At 43.1% G+C, this 27,245-nt stretch overlaps 1 protein-coding gene across 1 annotated transcript in view; it reads right to left on the bottom strand.

The window, feature by feature from the left end:
- Positions 1 to 17,235: 17,235 nt before the first annotated feature.
- The window catches only part of LSM11 (LSM11, U7 small nuclear RNA associated), a 10,476-nt gene continuing 466 nt past the window's right edge, over positions 17,236 to 27,245 (bottom strand). Inside the window, exons 2-4 of the mRNA XM_026858511.1 lie at positions 24,525 to 24,664; positions 23,675 to 23,758; positions 17,236 to 22,191 (exon numbers count right to left, since the gene is read on the bottom strand). Of these exons, the coding sequence (XP_026714312.1) occupies positions 21,787 to 22,191; positions 23,675 to 23,758; positions 24,525 to 24,664 (629 nt within the window). The 3' untranslated portion in view covers positions 17,236 to 21,786. The remainder of the gene's footprint in view (positions 22,192 to 23,674; positions 23,759 to 24,524; positions 24,665 to 27,245) is intronic.

The following is a 27,245-nucleotide window of genomic DNA, read 5'->3' as shown; positions in this document are numbered from 1 at the left end:
TGTTGGGCTGCTTTTCCTTTCATTCCATTTGACGTTTATGAGAGCATTTGGGAAAAAAAATAATTATAATTTGGGCAAAGTAATTTTTATAAATAATTTAAAATTGTTTAATGACTTCTTATCTGAAGCCTTTCCTATCTGGCTCTACTGTTAGGAATTAAAAATGAAGCAGGCAAGATATCCTGACCCGCTCCAGCCTTGCTAATGCTCCATCTACAACATTTCTAATTAGGCAGAAATTCATGTACTTCAGCTAAGTGGTAATGAAAAGTGATTCATTTGCTGAATAAGAGATGAGAGTGAGTGTAATTAGCTGACTGCGGTTTTTAATCTTTCAACAATTCAATGTGTTTAAATTAGTTTCAAAGAATAGGAGCTTTCAAGTGTTGTTACATCAAAGTAATCAAGGCAGGCTTTAACGGCTGAGTAGGAGAGAGCGCTCTGGTTCCTGTTCTGAAACCTTTAAACTTATGTGGAATAATCATCTTCAGAACCTCTAGTTCTAACAGATGGGAAGACTCAAACTGGTTCAATATGCAGAATTGTGGTGGGAAGAAAGCTAGTTCCTGGGGTGGTAGATGGGTGGCAAGGAAAACTAAACCTGTAGTCAGTGTTGCTATTTCAGTCGTGCTGAAGGGGTGCAGTGCTCCTCAGTAGTCTTCAGAAGGTTTTTTGATGAGCAGAGTGAGTCTGTTCATAATGCTGTCCTCTTAAGGTAAGGTTAGCTGGTTAAATAGTCGGCTTTGAGTTGAAGGGAGCACGTCCTTGTTGGGGTTACATCTCTTCAGAGGAACCAGTGAGTTAGCTTCTCGTCAAGAGATTAACTACAGTCAAGTATATTTGTTAGAGGTTGCTGTAACTCCTGTGGAAAACATGTGAGTTTAGAGTGGATCTTTGTGGTGTGTCAAGGGTAGACAAGCTTATGGAGCCATTCTGGTCCTGAACTGGTTCAGTGCCATTGTTCAGTTTATGGATCAGTGTCCTAATTATGAAGGTAGCTGTATGCAGCATGAAAAGATTTTCCAGCCAGCCAGGTTGTCTGCAGATGGATGATAACTAAGTCCTCTGAAACCAAATAAACATCAGAAAACCCAGACAGATTCCTTTAGAATGTGGGCTGGGTACATCCCCAGGCATCTTCAGCCTGCAGTGAAAAGAGGCTGGCACGTGGAAGTTTTAATCCATTCCCTCCCCCAGTTAAAGGACAGGGCTCATAGGTAGCAGTGCTTAACAGAATATGGTTTGCATCTTTAGATAAAGACTGATTATAAATTAGTTGTTTGCTTAAAACAATATTAAATTTAAGATGGATATCATAAAATGTTTCCATCTCTGATATTTCAGGTACAAGTAGTGTGTGTGTATGTATATATATATATAAAATATGTATAATTATAAAATATATATAAAAATCCCTTTACAGGTGAAAATACAAATGAGGTACTCTGTGAAGGTGACACATCTACCATTTATATTTGGCAGTAGCCAATAACTTAAATATAACCTAAATCATACTAATAGGTTGGTACAACCCTTCATTTTTTAAAGCCAGATCCAGCTGTAGCTGAACTGCCCAGAAGCCTTGGCCTGGCTGGCTGTGTGCTACACAGCACTTGACTACCTGCTGTGCTGTCATACTGGCACGTATCTGGCTTTCCCCCACTGCCCCTTGGCAAAAATCTGACTTCCTTGCTTGTACCTGCAGACCATTCACAACTTGTACTCCACATCTTAAAAAAAAAAAAAAAAAAAAAAAAACAAAAAAACAAACCCAAAAGAAGCCCACAAAACTGTGCTTATATTATCTTGGTAGCATCCACAGTGCAGGAGGTTTAAAAACCCAGACTTGGAAGCCTTCTGACCAGTGCCAGGGTAGCTGTGTGATGTTACCACACCAAGCTGGAAAGTTTGGAGCCTACAGGAAGTAAATAGAGAATGAACTGCCTGGTTGTAAGAAGTAAACTTTTACCACCTCTGGATTCTGTAGCGTTTAAGAGTTCAGTTAAAATTAGTGAAATCCTTTGCAGAGGATGTCTCTGCTTAAGAGGAGAAGGCATCAGATTCCAACCCTCTGTGTTCTTCATAGAATCATTCAAAAAATGCATCTTAATGTGTACAAAGGGGTAATAAATTCCAGCACAGGTGCAAATTCAGTGATAACTAGAGCATCCACCATCTTCTACAAAAGAAATTATATTCAAAACAGCTAAACAAGGGTATTTATAGCAGCATCTGTTTCAGCTCTATCTGTCAGCTAAGAGCGGTCTGACAGAGCTTAAGGGAGGTGGGGGAGGGATTTATCAATGAAGTGTTTACATAATGCAGGCAGGCATTGTATACTCAAGGTGGTATCAACTATAACAGATAACAAATATCTAAAGACACTTCCATTCTCAGAGGCCTTTGCTCCAGGACTCACTCTACAAAATTGCCTCCACGTTCCTCTGTGCATGCCTGTAAACACTTTTATAGCATATGACATTTTATAGTACCATCACTTTTAATGGAGATGTGATTTTAAAAAAAAATTTTTTTCTTCCCCAGAGATTTATTTCAAGCCATCACTAAATAAAGTTTAGAATTGTTTCAGGCAAACCTACAAGGTTTGCACACACATTGAATCCCTTTGGCTTAAGCAAAATACTTAAGGAAACTTGTTGTTAGTACTCAGAACTGTCAGCACAGTGAAGAACCACTTATTGTACAGCTCCGGGTACTTGATGATAGATTTGGCTGGCAAAAACTAGAAGTATGAATGAGAGAATTGGAAACTAAATATGGAATACCTGTGTGCTTCCAATTATCCCCCCAGGAGCTCTGCCCACAGCCCCCGGGAGCAGCAGTTGCCCTCTCCTCCGTTGGTGACTGGAGCGCAGCCCCTTGCCAGGGACAGAGCAGCGCTTGCTGCTGGCTCCCCGCAGGCTGTCACGGCAGGGTGAGATGGACTGAACGGCTGTGGAGTTTGTTCCCATCAGCCAGAAACACAGAATCAGCATGAACCTTTTTGCCCAAACCACTTGGATTTGGAGCTGACTTAGTGTTAAATACTTCAGTGGGAGAAGGGCTTCCCGGAGGTGGTGGCAGGAGGATGGTTATTGTGCTGCTGAGAGCTGCCACTGGGAGGAAGGAAGTAAGAAAGGAAAAAAAATAGTAAGCTGCAAAGACAGCTAGGTGAGCCTGGTTAATGTTGTGAGACTGAAAGAATGGCCTGTGGAATTTGTAAGTCAATCTGTGCAGCTTGTTCAATGATCTGGTTACAGTTTTATCTGGCTGGGATGCTGTGGAAGTTTGTTTCTCTGTGTAAAATGACCTTTAAAAATCAGGATGTCTCATTTTCATTTTTTATGTGCTTCTGCGTCCACCATTCAGATAAGGAAGCATAAGAGGTAAGAGAGAAATTCTGCAGAATGTGGAAAAAAGGTGCCTTTGCAGAACTTTGTGTACTCCTGGATGTCTGCAGTGGAGGGTTCTTTACATGGAGTAATCCAGGTCTCCAGACGTGTGTACGTTCTGTCTGTGTACAGCTCAGCTCAGCTCTGTTTCCAAAAATGTCTTTACTCCCCACAAATTTGCAGATTATCTTTTTTTTAAACATGCCATAAGGTACTGGTTCAGTAATTAACTGGTTCTTTAATAGAGCTACAATTACTTTGTTTCATGATAAGGGAAAAAAAAAAAGAACACATTCCAAGACAGAGTTACTTTCGACATCTGGGAACCTCCTAACAGCTGGCTATCTAATGAATATGCATCTGCTTAAGAGGCTGTAGGCCATTAATAAACCAATAGATATAAAACAGAAACAATCTTTGTCAGCTTCAAATGAGATTGGATGCAATGTGCTGTGAAGTGTCACTGTCACATTGAATCGAGCGGGGAGGTTAACAGTCGCTCCTCAGTACCAGTGGCTCCGTGGCAGAGAAGGCTGCAGCCTCCCGGCGAGGGGTGGAGGGAGAGGGCTGGACGCACAGAGCTTTGCGGGTGGTTTCTCCTCTATTTTTGCCTCCTTATTTCTCTGGGTACCAGCTGTGTTTGGGGCACTGGTCACCTTTTCTCTTGCAACTCCAGCTAGGCTGTCGTTTTTTCCTACACAAATGATTTGAGTGACAGGGGAATCAATCACGTGGATAAATGACTGGGGAGGAGTTACAGGGATGTGATCAAAATGCACCTATTTGAGACCTGGGGCTTTGTAAGGCAACTAAGAACACCCCCTGAGCCATGTTGTACAACAGGACTGTCGTAGGGTGAAATAAACACTCATAGAAAGAGCGACGACCTCATTTGACTGTATAAATATCTGACCCTTAAGAATTGTATCTGCATTTGCCCCAAGGTCTGTAACATCGTATGTTGTCCCAACCTGTAGCAACATTTGGCATCTTATATTTGTACTGTTCTGCACCTTTATTTCCTGTAGCAGCTCCCAGAAGATACGAAGTGGATTTAGCATCATTTTAGGCATCCTTATCCCTTCTGCACAGCTCTCTAATCCAGCCCAGGTTAGTCTAGTATGTTTTTCCTCTGACGCTTAACAGTAGCCTCTTGAAGCAGTGACAATCATTTTGATGAGAAATATTAACTCAGTAGAAGGTTCCTAAGAGAAAAACTGATTTCATCTTAAGCCACAGTAATGGTACAAGTTACTGTCAATTGTTGACTTACCAGTCAGCAGGTTCTGCTGTGACCGAGGTAGGGGTAGCTTCTATTTGTGGTTCTGGGGAACTGGAGTAGCAATCAGGTACCTCACCTAGACCCTGCTTTAGAGACAGGCCACGTATGGTTTAGTTCCCAGGGAACTGTAAATTGAGATTTGAAATAGTTTTCTTTGAAACTCCATTGTAAAGGGCAGTCTCACGTTTAGCAGAAAGATCACCGTAGTATTAAGCTTTTTGCCCGCTGATTTACAGGTTTTAGTTACAAGAAAATGGAAGCAAGAAAAGTTAGAATGCGAAGATGAGTGCTCTATAATTACTGCAGATCTTTTCTAGCAGCTTCTCAAAACAGAAAACTATTGTACTTTGTATCATCACACTGATGTAATTTAAGCCAAAATCCATTTAAAAAGTTGACTTAATTCCTAGTATAGTATTTGTCTTACACTTAATTACTGAATTTTAAAACAGAAGATTATTCAAAGTCTGTTTCAGAGTTGCAGCCACACTGGTGGCAAATTTAACTCCACAAACTTCAGGTTTTACATCATGGGTTGGTATAAACTGGAGGTGTCAACCTCTGCACTACAGACGAGCATCTCTGTGGTTTTTTACAGGGAGGGGTACAATTTTCTATTCTTGCTTTGGATGCGGGTGCTGCTGCACCGCCACTTTGAGTGCCATTTTGAGTAGAGCAGGTAGGCCACTGATTAGCAACCCACCTTCCCTCCCGAAAGAGCTCTGCCTTTCATCCCAGCATTAGCAGGACTAAGATGTTACAGTTTTATCTTTTTTGAGACAGACAAAAGAGCAATCTGTAAAGGAGGGCTGTCCTTTTAAATACTTTAACTTTTCAAGGTCATTTGTGGAGCTTTTATCAATCAGAAAGCTAAATTCATACAAAAAGCATCTATAATGAACCAGGCATATCTCGAACCTTATCCCTTCAGCTGAATATGAATTATCTCGGAAGGTGCTTCAGTGGCCACGTTCACCAAGTTCAGCATCCCTGTGAACATCCATAAAGTAAGCAGAGAAGCCACTACTATTGTAGTTTGGCATCTATCAATTTCTTGTCTTTTTTTTCTATAATTGATTTATTAATTATAGTGTCTTAATGATCTATTTAAAATAAATAAACCATTTACACTATTTCAAAGGTATTTTGTGATGTTCAGCTGATATTAAAATAGCACCAGCCTTATGTGCTTTTTCAGCAAGTGACCTAATTAGTTAATAAAGTAATTGAATATTAAAAAGGATGTTGCAAGTGATTAAAATTTAAGAGCCTTCAGAACATTATTAAAGCTATAAATCATACATCACTGTTTTAATTTGCATAGCTACAGAATTACTAATGGTCCCACATGCATAAGCTACTTGGCAATTAGTCTTTTAACAAACTGTTGGTGATACTCTGAGGTTACCAAAATCTTTCCCCATTTTTTGATTTGCAAACAAAATCCAGGATGAGATAACACTAAGGGTTAAATTCCTAAAAGCCAGGAAATTCGGTTCTTTCCTGTGTCTCCCTACCCTCGCCTCTATTTGCCCCTTGTCCCTCGCCCTTCTGGCCAGGGGACCACATCCTCCCACGTCCCACCAAGGTGTAAAAAGGAGAGGAGGAAGCGTCTTCCTCCACCTTGGGCTTCCTAAACTGGCCTCCAGGTGGTTTTCCAGCCCAGTTTGATAAGCATGAATCTCCCTACCCAGTGCTGGGATATTCTCCATTTTTGTCTTATAAGTACAACTGTCACAGTGCCCCCTTCCTTCCCCTTCAGCTGGACTCCAGGCCCATGACAGCACTGGGGGCACTGAGCAAAGCGAGCTGCTGACAGCAGGCACTTGTACTTGATCTCTGTCCCATGGATGTTTTCTTTGGGCTGCGGTAAAGAGCCAAAACAGGTGCTCATCACCTTCTGCTTGGGGCTTGCAGCTCATGGGAAATTTTAAGTATCTGCAAACAAAAAAGGTTTGGAAAAATGTTACTGAGTGAGGGAGCTACTGGCTCTGCCTGCACCCCTGGCTACAGCCCATTCCCCGGGGTCAGCTGCCCACAGCCCATGTTTGAGGCCTTGGGCTGGCTGCAAGCAGGAGGTGAGGCAGGATGACAGTTCTCAACTTAATTAGAGACAAACTGCTTTGGCCAGATGAGCTGCCCCAGCTCTCTGCAGGGATGGCTCCCAGCCCCTGGCTGCCGGCTGGCGGGTACGGTCCAGCGCACAGGCACAGAGCGTGTCTGTCGCTGGCTTTAGGACTTGCAGCCTGACAAGAGAAACGAGGCTGCTGGGAGCAAAGCGAATGACCCTGTGTGTGATGGAGCACAGCCCTGACACCGGGCAGCCAAACGGCGGGAGCTGCCGAAAGCTGGCGAGAGGGAAAAGGGCCAAAGCTACGGCCAAGGCACCCGGCACAAGCGCTGCGTGAGCTCAGCACCCTCAGGGCATTGCGCTGCTGCCTCCTCCCTGCCCTGCACTGCCCCGGCCTCCTCGCCCCCCCCCAGGCCTGTTTGACCCCCGCTCCAGGGACAGACGGCATTGCAGTGAAGGAGGGTGCCCGAGCAGCCGCTGATTTCCCACCTTTCTCTTTGAGAGCTGGGTCCTCCCTCTCTGCGGGCGCAGGGACTGCAGCACTCCCGCCCGTCGCAGGTGCTGCCCAGCTCCTCAGTCACTCACACGCTGCCCGGTGCGGTCGCTGCAGGTGGGCTGCTTGTGGAAACTCCTACCTTCATCTTGTAAGTCTCAAGTCCTTTTTTTTTTTTCCCCTTTTTTTAATGGAGCAAAAAAAGACATTACAGAACAGCATTTACATGCAAAACTACGTTGTCCTTTCCACCCAGTCAGCAGAAGCCTTGACGTAGTTTTAGCTATTGAAGTGTGCTGGCTGCTACATTACCAGGAGAATTTCTTTTTTGTGCTGCAAAAAACTTTTCAGGGGCTTCCTTTGAAGCCTTTATTGAGGTCAGGGGCTGCAGCCTCTTGCAATCTTTCCATGTCAGCCTGCAGCACTTTCTGAAAGCCCTTATACTGGATATTGTGACAAACACCAGTTCTTTGTTCATTAGTTTACACTTGGTAATAGATGTGAGGCCAGGGTAGAGGATGGCTCTCGGCAAGTGGATCACACTCTGCTGCACTAACATTTGCCATGTCTGGAATAGTTGAAGACAGTACAATCCTCTTTTAAGGGTCTGTGTTTTTAATTAAAAAAGCAAGCTGAGTAATGGGTGACTTCTAAGCATTTTGACCCAACGAGGAATGGCAAGCACATGGCTGCTTTTAAAATAAATTAATTAATATCCACAATCTTACCGGTATAAAACTGTCAGCACGTAAGGAGGGTGGGCAAACCCAGATGCAAAGTGGTTTTGTAAGTTTGGCTATGTACATGCAAACGTTACTGCAATACAAGCGACACCCTGAGTGCCAAAGGTGAGCTGGAAGAGGCTGGAGTTGATGCCATTTCACACGACTGGACTAATTTTAGAGCAAATTACAGTGATGACCTGTTTCAGTGCACCCTGACTCCACCACCCAGTTTCACTTCAACATTGCAACATCACCCACCAGTGCTCACAACGTCAAGGTGAGAAGGGGGCCAGGAGACCACACGGGTGACACCTACACGGATGTGCCTGCAGGTACGTGTTTGGGTAAGCATATTTGGCACAATTACAGCTATTTAATTTTTAAACATCTGGTTTACAATACACTGCAAACACATGCAATTGGAGAAGAAAACCTTCAGGAGCCCCTGGGCTGACAGGGCTGCCTGCCTGGCCTTCAGATGTGCCTGTGCAACTTTGGCTGGTGGTTTTTAGCCATGAAACCCTGCCATGAACCCTGACCAAGATCTAACTGTAGGCCAGAAAGCCTGAAAGCACCGTCATCTCACATACAAACTGTTCTTCAAGCATGTCAAAATACTGATTCACTCCAAAGACGACTCCAAGTGACACTGGAAGAGTTACTGCTGGAATACCTTCCCATCACATGACCTGCTCTAGCATCTGCACAAAAGCTTTAACTTCCAAAAAACAATAGGACAGGCACGTTCCCCCTCCTGACCATGTTCACAAGGTGTTGGAGCAGCTAACAGGAGAGGCATAAACCTATTCCCTTGAGCCTTGTTTTGAATCTGTTTATCTCTGGGTTTGGAACTGCCTCCCATCAAACCCCTGAATGCAAGCAGGTCCTGCTGAGAGAGCCCGGCTTTTTTTAGCTTCCCACTGATCTCATTGTGGAGCCTTCAAGCAACTAATATAAAAGCTCTTCTCCAGCTGGTCCTTCCACCATTTTGACAACTTCGGGATGTTGCCTAACATTTGCTTGCTTTTCCCCAAAAGAATCAGCAAAACCCCTTCTTCCCAGCAGAGAAGTGTAAGATCAGTAATGTTCTGCTTCCTGGTCCAGCTTTTCCCATGCTCACAACACAGACCACGGCTGACTCCAGCCTCTGCCTCTTCTGCAGCCACAGCATCATTCCATGTTCTTTCCGCCGAGCCGGGTGCAGTATCCTGTTTGCCATCCTTCCTGCTGCTCTATGCCATTAGCACAACGGTATCAGTTTTTCCACTCAAACTCCCACATCCTTTTCCTGGTCAACACATCATATGATTGTTCCATTGACCACACTCTGATGGAAAAAACTTACTGTGCTTGAGCCTCATCCCCCAGAAGGGCAGGACAGAAAGGGGCTGGTTTCCTTTTCAGGCCTGTGCTGGTGTATTCACAGATGGCTCTATCACAGCATCCATATTCTCAAAGCATATTACTTTATAGGATTTACTCCACTGCATCAGTGGGTATAAATAACACACAATTTCTGTCTGTAAATATAAGACAAGATACAGATACTCATGGAGAACTGTTTGTTTTACAGCTCAGGCAGCATCTGCTAGTGGTCGCTGTTTCCAGCCATGTTCTAATACCCCCACCACCAAGCAGCACCAACTCCTGCTTTCCTCCTACAGCCAACGTTTCCTCCAGCCAGGGTCATTCATCATCCACACTGGAGGGCTACAGGAGTCCTGCTGCTCTCGTACCCACACACAGCCGTTACCTGCTGGTCCCTCTGCTCAGGGCCGCCTCCCAGCCAGGCCTTCAGATTTGTGTCTGCATGTTCCCTGTGACAAATCCAGCGATGTTCTGCCTACCCCGGTGTTGCCTTTGCAGCCTTTGACACAAGACCCAGAGATCATTTTACAGAGAATGCCCTTAAACCAACACCCGGTGACAAATTTTTGGCCAGCCCCTGGCCTGGAGCTGAGGGTTCTTTCCCAGTGACTTCAGCCATGCGATTGCTCCAGGACAACTGATTTTACGGAGAAACTTGACTGAGCCTACTGAGGTGGGAAGTGATGTTCTGCGGAGATCTAACACGTAACTACTCCCGCCAGGGCTGGGGCACTGGGGCCTGCCCAGGCACAGCCACGCGGAGGATGCAGCATCTGAAGAGCATTCAGGCTCCCGCGCTTGAGCCTGGCTCAACGGCAGCATCTTTCCTTAACGACCCTGGCGCAGCGTTAGGTAACGCACCCCACGGCCCCACTCGGGATTTCTGGCCGCCTTTCCACCTGTTCCCAGGGACACCCCACACCACCCGCACGGGCCGCTCCCAGAGCGGCATTTCCAGGGAACCCCGCTGCCCCCCCGCCCGCTGCCGCCGCGGGGTTTCCCTTCCAGCTGCTGCCACCTCGTGGGGAGCGGGAGCAGCGATGGTTCCCAGCTGGGGACAGGGAAGGGGCGAACAGCCACGGCTTTGGGAATTGCAGTCGAGTCCAAAGTGAAGTGAAGTCACTCCGGTTCATTCTAATGACTCCTTTTCAGGGAGGGAGCAGATTTTCTGCTCGTTAGAGACTTGGCAGACCCGGCCCGGCCTTTCCATCACTGCCCCCGCCTGAGGGATCTGACCGAGGCTCCAGGTGCAGAAAGAGCGACCTGAAGGGCTGTAACGCGCAGGGGATTCTTTGAACAATCTTTTTGGAACATTTAGTGACCAGGGACAAGAGAAATCCAGATCCCTGAAAATTTCCCTCGTCCTTTCCCAGAGAACAGGAGCCCTTTACGGAAGAGGAGCACACCCTGCCCGTCCGCCCCGTGGTGCCCAGCCACCCCCCGGGACAGGTTTCCTGGAGGGAACTGGGGTTGGGTCCTCCCTCCGTTTTGGCCCATTCAGATTGGCAGCTGCAGGAACAGGGTCTGTGGGGTTGGGAGCAATGTCCCACAGAAGCCCAGACCATCAAAATTAACCCATAAAAGCCTCTGGGCAATCGGCACCGACCATTTTTTTACATATTCACTCTCCCCAACTACCCTTTAAAAAGGCTCTGCATAAATAGCGGTACCCCGGAGCGATTTCCTTACAGCTCCACCTGTGCACTTCTTGTGCGGTGCAAGACGGGGCCGTCAGAGGACACGCAGCCAGGCCCAGCCTTACTCTGCATCACCACTTCCCAAGACAAGACAGCAACCCCACAGCACCGGGCAGGCGGGCAATCTTGCCTCACAAAACACCCCAGTTTGGAGGGGAAGCAACGGCAGATCTGGGTAACTGCAAAAACAAGATGAGAGAATTAGAAGCAATCCCAAACTCAAACACTTCCGCTGGCTGGACACTAGGCTAGATGACCAGCACACAGAAGAGATTTGAGGGATGCAGTGGCTGTAAAAAACACCCGTTTTAAAATTTGTCAAATACGACAAAATGTGAAAGGAGAGGTGAGGGAGGTGAGGAAGAGAAGTGCCAAAACTCTGGCAGGGGCAGGTGGAGCAAGATCTGCTCAAAGCAGCCATCAGGATCCAATTACCTTCTCCTGATGAAAGCTGCACCCACGGCCCGGGGTTGTGAAGAAAACCAATCTCGTGAGATGCAATTATCTTGCCAGAGCTTCACAAAAACTACACCTCCATTCAGCAGAACCGAGCCAGACTGGTGTTAACCAAATATCCAACCCGATCGGTGCAGTTAGGTGCTCTTCAGTCCATATCCACTGCCCACTGACTCAGAAACCAAATGATATCTATTTTAAATATTCAAATAGTCACTCAGATTTCAAGCAGGCTGTGAGCATCTCCCAGACTGACCCATAAGCTGAACACGTGAATCAGCAACCTACTTCCCTGTATTATTAAAACTTCATCTTTTACATAACTCTTCATCACTCAGATCATTTAAGGAGTTGAGGACTGCAAGGCTGTGGAAAACTAATAATCAAATCTAAGAAATTGTCCGTGTTATGAAAGATGACTGGACAGACTCATAAATGCCAAGATGAGAGAGATCTCCAAGGCTTGTAAGAAACTGTGGGGAATAAGCTCATTGTCTGGGATAATAAATCATTCACAGCAAGAAGATACAGCGTGAACTTGAGAAGAACTGTTAGAGAATTCAGGTAGCATTTGATCAGGAAAAAAAGGTGCCTCAGCATCATTAGAAAAGGCATAACTTCTCCTATCTAGGAGGGATGTCTCCTCCCCCTAGTTTTTCTTTTTAAAGAGTTCAATTCTCTTCTCAAAACAGGGACAAAGCAACATCAGAAGGGGTAAGTGAAAGCTTCTGAGAACTCCAGGAGAGCAGCTGAGATCAGAACTGGAATTTGTAGCTCTTCCTTCCAGCTCCAGCTATTCTTTTTTCTTAATTTGAGCAACTCTCCTTGGGTACAAGAATACATCTGAGAGCATTTAAGCAGACATGTCACCTGCATGCAAAAAACCCCTCACACCACAAATGGCACGAAGCCAACTGCCAGAGCTGGGCATTGGCAGCTGGAGCAGCATAAGAAGCTCCCGAGTGGGCTGGGTGAGCCCTTTGCACCCTCGCCAGGGGCCACCCCGGCCAGCGACCTCACCTGGCAGCACAGCAAGGGCGCAGATGCCTGATCTGCCACCTCTGCACAGGGGATCCAAGTTTCTACTTCAGGTGGCACTGTGTTTTAAAAGGCCTTTCCACACTAGAAATGTCGTGGAGTTAATTTTTTAATTTTTATGAGCAGTAAAAATACAGTGAGAAAAGCTGAGGTAAGGGCGTTTTATGTGGCAGTACAGAACTTGTCTCCCCAACAGCTTGGGAGTACAACTGTTGCAGTTTAATCAACAGTTTTGACTCCAATTTAGGAAGGTATTGGAGCACAGCTTACCCTTAAGTACCTGTGTGAATATCAAAGAAAAAATCAGGTCCTTTGCACTTGTAAATTAAACGGACAGAACAGCAGTCTAAAAGAGCAAGTCTACTGCCACATTGACTGTAAATCACCTGGTAAGACATCAGGAGAACACATGAAAGACAGGGCAGACTCCCAGTGTAAAACAGCACTTTAACACACAAATTATAAAGTCAATGGGTTGCAGACCTTTTCTGTGAATTCCTTGTCTGGTCCTTCCCATTACATGCACCCTCACATTGCCACTCCCAGCTTTAAACTCCAGATTTTGTTCTCTTTAAACAGTTCCCAGGTTGCAATGGGAATTCTTGCTTTCAGCAAACATCTGAATGCCAGAGCACAAGTGTGTTACCATCTCCAGCAAGCTGCACTCACACAGTTATCATCTCTGATCCAAATACATTAGTGTCATTTACCATGGGAGCAAAAAGGCTCCTGGAAGTCAGGTTCCCCACAGGTATGCACACACTGGACCAGACGCTTGGATGCTGGCTCTGGACTGCCCTGATTCCTGGAAAACTGTCTCCTGATGGCAGGGTGGAAGATGACACAGACCTTTGAGTGATCGAGCCAATAGTTCTTACTTTCTTCAACATGAAGTTCACTTCCCTTCTGCACCTCGAAAAGACAAATACAATATAATGATATTCTTATTTTGTAGACTAACACACTTTTGAACACACAGATGACTGGTTTGGCCCCAAATCATGTCACTAGGTAGCAGGGCTGGTAGCCAGGTGCTCTCCACATCCAGGCATCTGTCCTAACCACTGCAGCAGCAGCTTCATCACTGACACAAGCATAATGACAGAGCACAAAACACCCCATGCTTTGAAGCAAATTGTTACACAGATATATTTATTGCATTGCAGTCCCAGCAATTTTAAATATAAACATTTATATTTGGAAAGCAGAATATTGCAAATTCAGTATTATCCAGTATGTTCATAGCAGCATCAGCTTCCTAAGAAACAAAATATTTAGGAAGACAGAGAAGGAATTACAAACGGATTACTCTCTCATTTATCACCATTTGACCAAAATCTGGTATTGCAGCTGTGAAACAGATATTGAAGTCACCAAATCTGACCTTGCAGACATAAGTAATTTCAAGACTGAAGTGCGTCATTGTACCTGATATCTTGTACATTTTTAGTGTGCCAAGACATAAGGCTAACAGTCAAGTGCCTGAAGAGGGCAGATGATCTATGTATCTGCGTTACCTGACATAGTTTTAATAACAATACTTAGCACTTGTATAGCACTCACCACTTCCCCAAATCCTTGTGAGACAGGCAAGGATTGCTCTCAGATGGATCATGGCTGTGGAGCCTAAGGGAGAGGGAGGGAAGCGGCTTGCCAAGGCCATTCAGTGAGCAAGTGGCAGTAGAGGGATCAGAATTTGTCAGCACCTGACTTCCAATCCCATGTCAGTCTGGTAGGTCATGCTGCTCCTCTGTGGTTCATTAAGGAAGTTTTGTAGATGATAATTGGTTAACAAGTCCCAATCCGTGCAACTACAGTGGATGCATGCACCATTTGAAAAGGTCAACACAACTGCTCCCCTCGTCATGCCCATTTTAGTTTTAAAGGAACTGAACACTTCTCTGGTTTTCTCATCTCAGAATGATCTGTCATGCTGAAGATACAATGACACAGCTGCACTTTGCTTTGAAGCAGTGAAAATCAGAAGCAATCGCTATAGGAGCGGGAACAGCTTTCATTTCTTTCCTGAGGGAGAGCACTGATCTTTTGAGAGGAAAAAAGGATGGATATGTTTTTACACAAACTGATCAAACTACTTTTCATTCTAAACGAATACAAGACTGACTGAAAGTCTCAGGTGTACTAATTTTCTTCAGCTAAGTCATCCAAGTGTACACTATGAAGCTAGCAGCTAATAAAATAGTTATCCAGGAACATCAGAAGGCATTTTCCTTCCCTGACAGGCCTTCACTTCTACCAGCTAAGAGCAAGAGCACTTACAGTGACACTCTAAAAGGACTTGTAAACATCACGAGACAAGCCATCTCTGATATTCCTCCACTTCTCCTGCACCCCCAGGAAGCTAACAAGGATAACCAAGCCTCCTACCATCCCTGCCTCAAAAGGGGAAATTTGCTTACTTGTTTTTTCTCCCACTGGGTTTCTTCTGCAAAACTGTAGCAGGGATTAGGGACGGAGTCGCAGAGACTCCTGGGGCACAGCTCACAGCTCACACGCTGTCAAACGCTCACAGCGTAATGGGGGCTGCGCTCGAGGACTGTCCCTGCACACCCCCCTTCACCTAGAGAGCACAACTGCCCAGTGCTGGCCAAGGTGTGCAGAGCGCTCAGGCTAGAAAGCAACCTCCCATTTCAGGAAGCTAACAAGTAATTCCTCTCTCCACCTTTTTTTTTTTTTTTTTTTCTCCTGCTTTCACACTTTCAGCATGCCATGAAAGCCTGTAGTTGGGAAAATGTACAGAGGGGTACATGTTATACTTACAGTAGCTTACACACTTCTTTTTTCCATCAAGAAAAGTCTTCACCAAGTGCACTGATCCTGCAGTGCCCACCTGGAGGACGATGGTCAGATTGCCTTACCTATCTCCTCCCAAGTGGCCTCATTTTTTTTTCTGTCCAGGCTGCTAATGGGTAAAAAAAGATGGCAGCAAAGGATGCTCTTAAATAGTAAGGTTTTTCTCCACAACAATTCTTCCACGTAAGAACCGATGCTTTTTCCTACTGATACACTGTCAACATCTGACACAAAAAGCTGTGATTTTTAAAAAATTGTTTTTCATTTCAAGCAAATTTTAACTGCTTTACTTACATCCAGCTGTTCCCAGTCATTTTAGATTAAGTCAGAACAGAAGTCATAGGACCTCCTGAAAATCAATGTTTCCTTCTCATGACAGTGGCTCTTAACAGCACCTTTTAGATATGAAAAGAATACTACTGGCTACATCAACTACACAGTACTTTTTTTTTAAAGTTGTAATGATGTTTATCTGGAGGCGAGGCACTGCTAGAAAAAAGACTGACCAAGCTGAAGTTTCTAAATGAAAACCCTACCAGGGTACCAGGGTATTAATATTTCTTGTAAACCAAAAAAATGAAGCTCAGCTTAGACTCCATCCTCCTTTGCCAGACTTTTAGCTTGTTATCTAGAAGGATATTACTAAGATTTTACGTCTCCCCCCTTGAGTTCCTACTGCCACTGGCTGCCCCTGTCTTCCTCTGTTCACCTACTCAGATCTCACCACTATGTACACTGCAGGGTTTTGAAAAAGGTAATACGGGACAGCACATCATGAATCCTTGTATTTGTCATCTTCTTACGGGCAAGGATAATAATGCCAAGAAAACTTGAAAACTTTGCATGGAGCTAACTCTGTAGATGTTAGGACGGTAAATTGGAGTTGCTTCTTTAGAAACTCTCATTGTACAGTTAGACTCTTAATACTTGTCTGCAAACTAAGCCACCCCTCTTTTAGCTGTTTTTTACAGGTGCTTAATTCACTTTAAATTTTGGCATGTTTAGGCCCACCTACCACCAAGCCTGCAAACTGGGAGAATTAGCTTTGAAATTACTATTTCACTCTAGGAAGATCATCTCTTCCTTCACTAGAAGGGAAGTATTTCTTTATCATCTCTTCTCCCAGTTGTGGCTTCATACATTTCCATTTTTTCATCTTGATAATATCCTTAGGAATAGGTATTTTTGGTTTACAATACCTTAATTACAATAAGAATTCCACTAATTCTGTAATACCTTAGTTTTTCAACATAATTTCTAGTAAGTATTAGCCTTTCATAACATTATAGCAAAGACTGCCTTAGGATTGCTATAGTACAAACTTTGAATTTTTAAGCCAATATCAAGAAGAAAAAGCATGAACTGAAATATTTCTGGGCTACAGAAGATGCATGTTTTAGCATTTATATTTTACAATTTGCAATGCAGGCAGGAGAGAAAACATCCTCATACTGATTCACAGTATTTTGCAGTTATGCTTTGAGGCAGACACTAACAAATAACTCAACAGCTTCTCAGAGTTTGCCTGGCTGAAGGAACCACTGCATCACGGCTACTGTGGCTGCATTGCTTCCGAACGGGTGTGGTGCTGTGCCTTCCAATTTTACTCAGTTGCAGAGCTTGCAGTTTAAGATGGTGGTTATAATTCTAATCTGTTTAATCAAAGACAGAAAGTTTACCACATCCTCAGAAACTCAGTGTTTTCACAGTTTGCTGTCCCTGCCACCTTTCAATTTTCCTTCAAGATTCTGGATGAAATAATTGTTTCCACCAGTCTCATTTAGTTCAGTGCCAGTAAGCCATAGAAAGGGTACGTGTGGGCAGCATGTTGGACAGAATGTCAAATTCAACAAAAATGAGACATTTCTTCTCTGCTGTTTTTTTTCTGGACACTTTCACCCATGGTGATTCACAGATGCAAGTGGGTGACTGCAACAGCAAACCAGGAAAACCTAGCACGGTAGGAAGGAAAATAAGAAAAAAAAAGTTAAAAAATCGGTTTACTCCAATCGATCCAAGATGAGTAATTCTTCTGACCAAATAATTCCAAAAGTCTGGAGAGAATATTGTGAAAACCAATAGCCAAAGGCTATCTGGATGCAAAACTAGATGAGGTAACATTCCTTAGGGAGGGGTGAAAAAAAAAAACAGTAGGCAGTCAAGCCTACTCCTGCTGAGAGACCTTGTCCTGCTTCCAAATGATACAGAACCGAAAGCTGCATCAGAAACAACAAATCCAGAAACTGAAGAACAAGACTACTTCAGTAACCACCTGGTGAGGACATGCTAAATACCTGTCTCCAGATCAGAAAAAACCCTTCTACCAATTAACAAGCTGGACAAGCCAGTTGAGAGAAGGAACTAAATCCACACTTTTTACAAGCTCTTTTTTCCCCTTTGACCTTATCTATTCTACTACTACAGTCCTGTTTAAGAATTGTTTGATAAAAATGAAGCAGCTGTGCAAAAGTTTCCCAATAAATAATCCCAGCCATGATATCCATAACTTCAGGGTAACACTGCAGCTCTCAGCGTGATCCTCCCTACCAGTTTCCCTCACCCTGGCAGCATAGCAGTTTTATGCTGTGGCTCCATGAAAACCCCATCCAGACTACCTGCAAAGCTCCCTAGAACTGTATCACTGTACAAATAAAATCACCACTCTTAAAGTAACCATGAGACTTGGCTCCCTACTGAACTGTGAGGGCAATGAAAAATATATGATGACACTGTGAGATACATCTAACATCACATCCCAAGACTACTTACTGCACTACACTGTTTCTGCACCGGGCATCGTGGCATTACAAAATTTCATATTCGTCTGCTATTTCAGAAATTATTGTAAAAAATTCTCAAATTATCACACCACTTCTTCAAAGGTAGTTCAGAAAACTGCTTCTTGCAGTAATTTGGTACCTCACCACAAACACACTTTAGGAATCACTACTGAGCACCGGGCTGTACAATGTCCTAGAAATACTGGACAGGTTGCAATCAGTATGTGGATCCTTTCCAGAGAGTTCTTTATATTTGGGCCAGAGCTTTTTCACTCTCTCACAGCTCTCTGTTTCTTAAGACTGCCTCCTGCTTCTACTCTTCATTCTTTAGCATAATGACTTTGGGTGTTTGCTCACACCACCTTTGTGACACTGCAGCAATAGAGGAACAGCTAGAGGCAGACAGCTTTTCCAACAAAGAACCTGGATTTCATTCTGAGTTTGGAAAAAGAAAAACATGGAAAGAAATAACCAGAAACAATGAACCAATAATAATTTTAAAAGCTCATTGGTTTCCAAGGGTTGTTTTCCTTTTTTTTTTTTTTTTTTTTAAAAAAGATTTACATGAATACTTAAGTGAGGTAGAAGACTCCATTTCTGAACATCACATTCCATTTTATTATAGAGCAACTTTTTCTGAAGTATTAAACATGCAAGTGACAACACACATAGGATCACTTGCTTAATCACAATCATGACGCTTGAAAGAGACAAAAAAAAAATCACAAATGCTACGCTTGAAAGAGACAAAATTAATAAAATAGCATTTTGATAATGGGCTTTAAAAAGATACAATGTCAGAAAAAGTAGGGAAAAGGAAGACATTCTGGAAGATCTGAAGTTGTAGAAGAGGCTGTATTTAGGAAGCAGCTTGGAAATAACTGGAGAGGTACACAGGGAAGTAGGAAACAAAACCACCAAATAAGCCATTAAATCGAAACTGAAAAAGAGAATTTTACCCAACTCCACAGATGAGACAACAATGAGAACAGAGAAGGAACAGTTTAATAATGAGGTAGAGCAAAAAAAGTAGACAAACTGCAGAGTTCTTAACAGGTTTGTTGACTGAGGTGATGATTTTGGAAGAATAGGTCTGTGATGATATAAAAATCAAGGCACAAACACAAGTCTAAGCACCAGCATTTTTCATAAAATGTATAAAAAGGAACTTGTAGATGTGAAGCAACAAACACCTGAAAGGTTTCAGAGAAGAACTTCTGATGAAACACTGAGACTTCTAGTAGCAACTGAGAACTTGGTGAAATGTCAACTGCCAAGAGGGGAGTACAGCCACAAGAACATTCATGGTAGCTGTACCTTATCTAATGCAGCAGGCAGTATAAACTAGGTAGACAAAGAGAATTAAGAATATGAGGTAAAGAAAAGCAAGAATTCAATTAGATGTCATAGTACACATGCCTGACACCCTTTGGTCAAGTATCAAGGGAAGAGAAGAGGTCAAAACCAGTAGCCTTTGGCATGAGTGGGAAAGGCAGAGACAAGTCATCCCAAGCAATTGAAATAAAAACAAAACAGTCAGAAGAAGGAGGGGGGAAATCAACCCACAATCAAAAACATAATGAAGAAAAATACTTGCAATAAAAGCTGCAGAGAAGTCAGGAGCAGAAACAAGCCCCTTGTTTCTAGCTTCATATGTTTCTATAGTTTGTGAGGGTTCTGGATAGTTGGCAACCACATAGAAAACCAGCCAGGAAAGGTTCTGAAAGCCAGGACAACTAGGGGTGAATACAAAAAAAAATCTTCCTAAACTAGTTTAGAACATCCTGAGAAGACAATGTACTGACAGGAGAAGGGGAAAAATAAAAGTTAAAAAAAATGGGAAGAACTGCAGACCACATGAATACAAACAAGAACAGGACAAAAGGTGAGGAAACAAGAACCTCCAAGAGAAGAATCTTTTCAGTGCCTAGTCTTGGTTCATAGTAGGAAGGGATTACAGCAATAAAGCTATGTATAATGAGAAACTGTAGATTTTCTTTCCCTTTCCCCCCCCGCCCCCCACTCTTGATGAAACTGTTTTGCCTCAACAGTACTTTTTATTCTGAGGCAGTTCTGTCCCAGGCTGAACTTGGGTTTGCGGCTCAGTGGCTGAGCTGATCAGCCATCCAAGCCCCATGTCATCTGAAATGCTGACATAAAAGTTTCAGGGTCCCCCAGAGGCATACAGCTGCTTTGTGTGTCCTGCTAAACGATTTCTGTATTTCACGCAAACACCAGACATCCCCCTACCAACAAGCAAGTGGTATGCTGCACAGAGTACAGTCACTCAGTCTAAGGATTTACAACCTCTATATGCAATACAAGACCTGCAATAAAGCAATTTCTCAGCTTTATCTTAAACACACATGGAGCTGCTGCAAAGCTTAAGGTAGTTAAGATAAATACAGTAATAGCAGTGGGAAATCTAGTGTCCTTTGCCAACTAAAGGGAACAGACTAGAGAATATTACAGCTTTATTTACCCTCAAACTTCTGCACGTAGCTCTCTTGGAAAGCAGTTTATACCTGCAGAAGTCTGGCCTGGTAGCTTAACAACCTTGCTAAAAATAAAACCACTGATAAGTTGAGTTTGACTTTTATACTTCAAAACATTTTTAGGTACACCTCCAAGGTTCAGTTCAACTGGAATCAGATGACACATCATCCATACGGATACGAAAGACCCATGAAGGTTTCTGCTCCATGAGAACTGCTGGAGACACAGCACCTCTAGTTTCAAGAGAGGGAACTTGAAGGCGCTTAGATACAGTACAGTTGTGCTCAGCACAGACACTTAAATCTGAGAAGAAAAACTACATCTTTGCAAACTTCACTGTTACACTAAACAGCAACTGGATTAGATATAAAAGTACAATTTTCCATCTGCACCCACGACATTCACAGATAAACTCCAAATATGGAGGTCCCTGGATCAGCTACATTAGCTGCTTGCTGGTGACACAGGGCTAAAGCATAGCATTATAAATAGAAGCCTAAGCTCTGATACTGAAAACAAATTAAAGTCCTGCCATCATTCACAGAAAAAGAGCAGTTTTCAATTAAGATTTCTCTTACTGAAATTGAATTGAAATGAAAATTCAATTCAATTTTCTATCACACAGGGCATTTCAGAGCTAACTATGAAGAGGCTAATAGCCATCAGTAGTATGTCACGCCACCCTTTTATAGACTATTTCAAATGACTGTCAGAATTATGTCTGAAAAAGAAGACATCCATGTAACAAACGCATATAAACCATTGGTTTCATTAGCAATCTTGAGATTACTCAGCATTTGTGATTCATTTTAGGTGGAGATCTAATCTTAAACTCCTTACATGCCTGCCACAATTAGCTCCTATGATTGAGTACACCAAAATTGTCTTCCAACCCTCTCCATTTAGCTTTGTAAGCAGTGGGATCTGTGCTTGCTTCCCTCACCTCACAGAAACAAATGCATTGCTGATCTTGTCCTGAGACCCCCAACAGAGATCTAAGTAGGCTGCTCTGGCATCAAGCTCAGGATGCTCTGGTTTGAATTATTTCTCCTACCTTGTTATGGTAATGGAAAACCAGTCACAGTACCATCATACTTCATGAGAATGCTAAATAGCAATGAGAGCTGCAGCAGCAATTCATGCTATCACATAAATACACTTTGTCTCAGTCAAGTCAATGTGCTAAATGGACAAGCAAGACATTCTCTCCTCGAATAAAAATCTGGTTTATGTGACGTGTGAACACTTGCTGATAATCCACTTTGGGCCGCCTTTTTCTCCGTGACTGGCTTCTTGCACGGGTACCACCAGCACTGGCACCCTCTGTGTGGGCAGTCCCGCTACCCACATCACCTTCACCTCTGGCAGACGGATGCAAACTGTCACCTGGCATCTTCTTTTCTCCAGCTCTGCCCAAGCGTTTCTGCCTCCCACGCTCATCTTCTGCTTTCCCTCGTCCTGACCCAACTTTCAATCCCAACGTCTGAGTGTCATTTGTCAGGGCTAGTTCCTCCGAGACAGTCTTTGAGTCGGCTCCCTTCTTTACTGAGGACTCCTGCAGCTTGAGTCTGTCAAACAGCTGTAAAAGAGTATTTGTGTATATGACCATATTCATAAAACAAGAGAGACTGCTTGTTCAGCATTTCTACCTGGTTATCTGCACATACAATCCCACATCAGAGCTTACAATACACAATTAGTGAAGAATCTCTACCAGCATTAAAGACTGTGTTTTCCTGCCAAAGTCAAACAGTGACATCAGGTGAATGGCTCTCTTGCATGTGCATGAGTCTTTATGAGAGCACCAAGGAATGTAATTTGGGGAACAATACTGATGTGCAGTAGTTGGTCAGAAACAACAGAAAGTTACAAGTTCCTCCATTAGCTCACTTTCCCCAACACTCTTGTAATGTTGTCAGATAGTATTAGAGATTTCCATTCTTGTGTCCTCAGGCCAGACGTGAATCCCCAAGATAAGGGGCCTCAATCAGCAGAGTGTATACTGAAAAAATGATGGACCTTCTGTGTTCCCCAAAACAAACTAAAAGATGCCGTGGGGGTATTCTGGGAGGTGAGCAGACCACAAACAATAGAAAAATAGTAAGAGCTACAGCAGCAGATCCAAAGCACTGTATGAACTCATTAATCTAAGAATACATGGTGCTGAAACTGGAAAAGGAACTTCTTTTACTCTAGCAGCAGGCAAACTTTTATGAAATACTGACAAATGAAAAGGATTCTTGGTTAGTCTGGCTCTTCCCAGCAATAGGATGGAAAGCCAACTCCTGTGAGAGTGGCCTAAAGGAACAATTGATTATATTTAACTAGTCTTTTAAAAAGGAAGGGTGGGATCTATCAGAAAACAGATTTAAATGGCAGGAATTTGAAAGCAAATTCCTCACAATGGAACTGTTTAAAAGTTTTTGTGATGCTTCTCTGGTGTTCACAAGGCCCAGAGCTATGCCATTCAACAGGCATAGCCCTGTCACATTTATTTTCCCTTCATTGTTCAGAAGTTCATCTATCATCTCTTCAACTTTTTTTTGCAGCTGGATCCTAGAGAGTGTCTTGCTTTGGAGCAACATGCAGAATCTTGGGCATCACAGTACCTAGACTAGAAGTTTCAAGTCACCAAACATACTGTTTCATTGCCTGGAGACAAAGACTGTCACTCCATGAACACTACTACCAGAGTTATGCACTGCCAAATCACCTGGCGGGACAAATGTGGACCAGATCAGACACAGGTGCAAAAAATGCATAGAACAAATATATGAAAAACCACAGAGTGAGCTTACAGAAGGTCATCATATTGCACAAAGAAGTGGCAGCAACTGTGATCTGATATTAGCAGCTCTAAAGCAGAACTTCTGTAACTATGGCCAAAGTACTTCCAAAAAGGTGAGAAAACTCTTTTTTTCCCCCTAGATCAAGTCATTTTATATTAATCTGTAATAAAAAATATTTCAAATATAAACATAGTTTTCCAATTAATGCTCCTCTTTTACCACTTTGAAAAAGGAGATACTAAAAAAATATGAAAACTGGAAATGGATACCTACCCGGGTTAGCGTGAGCTGAGGTTCTGCATAGAAAGCTTTGCCCATTACTGGTTTCCTGTATGTCTCATCCACGTCTGTCAGGGCCTAGAAGATAAAAAAAATGGAAAGGTCAAAATTAAAAGAAAACATGGAGGAGCTTTGGACCAGCTTTGTGTCACACCATTATGAAATTGTGTTCTATCTGAGAGAAAATCCATCCTAGGAACAAGCTGTTCTTTGGAGCCAGTTTCTCTATCATCTAAGTCGTACTGAGGTATAAAAGCAATAGCAAAGCCTTGCATCTATTCTGCATTACTTGCAAAATCTTTGTGAGGCTTGCCTGCAAAATCCTTCCCCCCTGCTCCCCATTTGCAAACTTGTCAAAGCTCTAGGCTCACAAATACTTAATAGCAGCTTTTTCATCCACTGTCTTTAAGATTTTCATGAAGTAGAACACAGGGAAAAGCTTTTGTCACTGACATCCCAGTAATGTGTTAGTGAAAAAAAAAAACAGAGAAGTGGCTACCACTCTAAGTAGATCGGGTTTTGCAGAGAAAGCTTTCGAAGCTTCTGATACTCCTCATATTCCACCCTCCTGGGTTCTTATACAAAACCTTTGAAGATGCTGGGAAATCTTCAAAGCTTCTCTCTCACCTAAAACTTCTCTAAGAGGGCTAGGCATCTCTCCAACATACCAATCCAACACCAAGCACCACTTAACGCCTGAAACCCAGCACTAGTGGCAAGGCAAATTATCTTTATGAACCACAATACCACATCAATCTTCTCAAAACACAGTTTGCTTAAATCTGTTGCAAATTTCAAGTTTTCAATATAGCAGTTATAAATCAAGGCCTAGAACAATAATTACCATATTCCAGAACTTGTCAAATGCAACCAAAAACCCTGTGCAGACTCCACGAAGCCCTTTGAAAGTGCGGATATGGACATTGATTTTTACACCATCTCGGACACAGCGATGAAGTTCCCCCAGTGGGCTGCCTTCATGGACTAAAACAGAAAGAGAACATCACCAGTCTTCAACAAAATACATATATATAAAATATGTAAAAATCTACTCTATGTGGAAGTACAACACTTGTCTTCCCAGCAAAATAAATGAGAAGCCCCAGAGCACTGTAACATGCTGTGGTTGTAATTACTAGACCACCAAAACTCTTCCTACAGTGGGAACAGCAGAGACTTTAGAAAACATGAAAGTTTTGCTTTACACAACCCACAGCCAAATCAGCCTTGGCAGAAAGGTCTTTTGCTACATTTCAAAAATATACTAAGTAATGCTAATCTTAAATAACAATGGTTCAGAGGGAACAGAAAGCCCACGGAGGCACAGAGAATTTCTCGGAAAAGGCAATGCCTAGCTAAGGCTAGTTACAATCTGTTAGTAAAGTATTGTATCAGATCCTTTTTCTTCACAAGGAGATTTCTGAAACAATGAATGACTCAAAAGTTCTTCATCTAACTAAACTGGATCAGTTTAAATTGATGCAAATGTATTGTTTCAGCTAAAATTTCAGCAGCCAGCTGAACATCCTTCAAAGATGTACAAGTCTTTGGCAAAGAAATAAAGTGACTATAAGCAGCAGTGGCCAATGAAACCACGCTAAACCACAGAAAAATAGTGCTTTTAGTCAGGGCAAAACCAACGGAATTCAGTAAAACATACAGCTTACTTGGTACACATAAGCCTTATCTGCACACTAGAAATCTTTGCAAGTGTGAATTTTCTAGAGCAGTAGATATTATTTACTTCACAACCTCCATCCATGCCATGGTGAAGCGATTCATTCCAGTGTTAAATTACAGCTAATGCTGTACAATTCCTACTGAGAGTCAGGGGAAAGTATTGGTCTAAATTCTCACACAGTTATTCATATTAATAAAATATCTGAGTCAGAGATGTTCTCTCACCTTGTGCTTTAGGGACTATATATTTAAGGTTTGATTTGAACACTAAAAAATGCATCCCGTGAGTGCAAAAATGTTACCCTGTGACAGCTGATCTGCAGTATTTGGCTGCATAGTAATTCTTAGCCACAGCAGGGAAATCTAAAGCAGTTTCCTCTGAATTAACCTGATCACATTTATTTTCTGAGATCCACTGCCTTCTTGCCAGCTGAAAATTGCTTTCACACAGAGCATAAGCTGTCTCAGTACCTCCCAGCTCTGTTTATGGGGGTCTTTTCATGAGTCTCTGTGCTTCTTTCAGCTGAACTGATGACAAATTATGTTCTGAATTTACAAGTCCATCATGGCAACTACAGATGACACCACCGCTACATCAGATTGATGCTTTTAATTAGGTAATAGTATTTTTTCTAACCAACCCTGAGAATTTACAGGACCATTTTAGATTTAGATTTTTTTTTAGATTTTAGATTCCAACATTCCCTTCACATAGGAACTTTATCTACAACTTCTTACAAAAATCCAAGTACAATCTTTATTTCCAACTATGCCTGTGCTTGTCAGCATGCCATGAGGCCTGGCGGGAAACACTACAGCTCTACCAAATCCAGACAATACATGCTCTTGCCCATTTTCCTTGCTGCGTAAGATTCTGACTTCAGGACAAACCTCCAACTTCACCTGTTCAAAAGGGGAGAAGGAGAACACATCATCCTAAAACCTTTCAATAATCAGTTTTGGTGTCTAAGCAAGAAAAAAGTTCTGCTTTGGGCATGCAGAATTGAACATTCTAGGCTTTGCCTTTTTATAAAAAGAATATTAAGAGGAAGCTGGTGATTAGAAGAGATACTTTGATTTCAAACACCACTCAGATTTTTAATTAAGTCGACTAAAGTTACATCTCGTTTGATAGCAATGCCATTTGATGCTTGGTGTAGGTGCACAAGTTGCACCCCTTCATGTTTAGGGGCTACTACCATGACTACACTCTTAAGTTTATACAAGAAACTTTTATCATCATCACAACTGATGAACTTAGCAACATCACAGCTGCGCTCACCTCCATCCACTGTTCTACCATCATATTACTAGAAACGCTAGTGCTGTATTTATGCCTGCAGGATGCACAGTTAGTAACCAAGATAGAGCAGCATTAGACTCCTGCTGTGGTTGATTTAACTTTTAGCTGCATGAACACAAGTCTGATTCCTGGTTAAATAGTACTTTTGAAATCACAGCAGTTTCTCATCCTTTTTTCCTTAAAATCAAGAGGATGAACGTAATTAAACAAATAACATCACCGTAACAACATCAGCATCATCTCCGAGTAAGCAGTTCTGTGAAATGCACCGTTCCTCATTTCTGCACACAACCTTCCCGGCCTTTTACCTAGCACGCAAGTACCATTTTCCACTCAAACTCCATCATTTCCCACCTCCGACCCACCCCGACCACTTCCTTCGGCCGCCGCCCTCTTCAAACCTCCAAACTTCCCCAGACTCCGTCCCGAATCCACGCTGCCGGGAACAGCCGGGCCCAGCCCGCAAGCCTCGACCCCACCTCAAGAGCCCCCACGGCCCGCACTCCGCTCCACCCCGCGCCCAGCGCAGGCCCGCTCCACGCCCTCACACCTTCCGCCGCCCTCCCGCCCCAGGCTGCTCCT

The sequence above is a fragment of the Athene cunicularia genome (genome assembly GCF_003259725.1).
Source record: "Athene cunicularia isolate RWA chromosome 13 unlocalized genomic scaffold, athCun1 chr13_part1, whole genome shotgun sequence".
NCBI lineage: Eukaryota > Metazoa > Chordata > Aves > Strigiformes > Strigidae > Athene > Athene cunicularia.
Note: the sequence above shows the minus strand (reverse complement) of the source record. Positions and strands in the feature narration are given on the sequence as shown.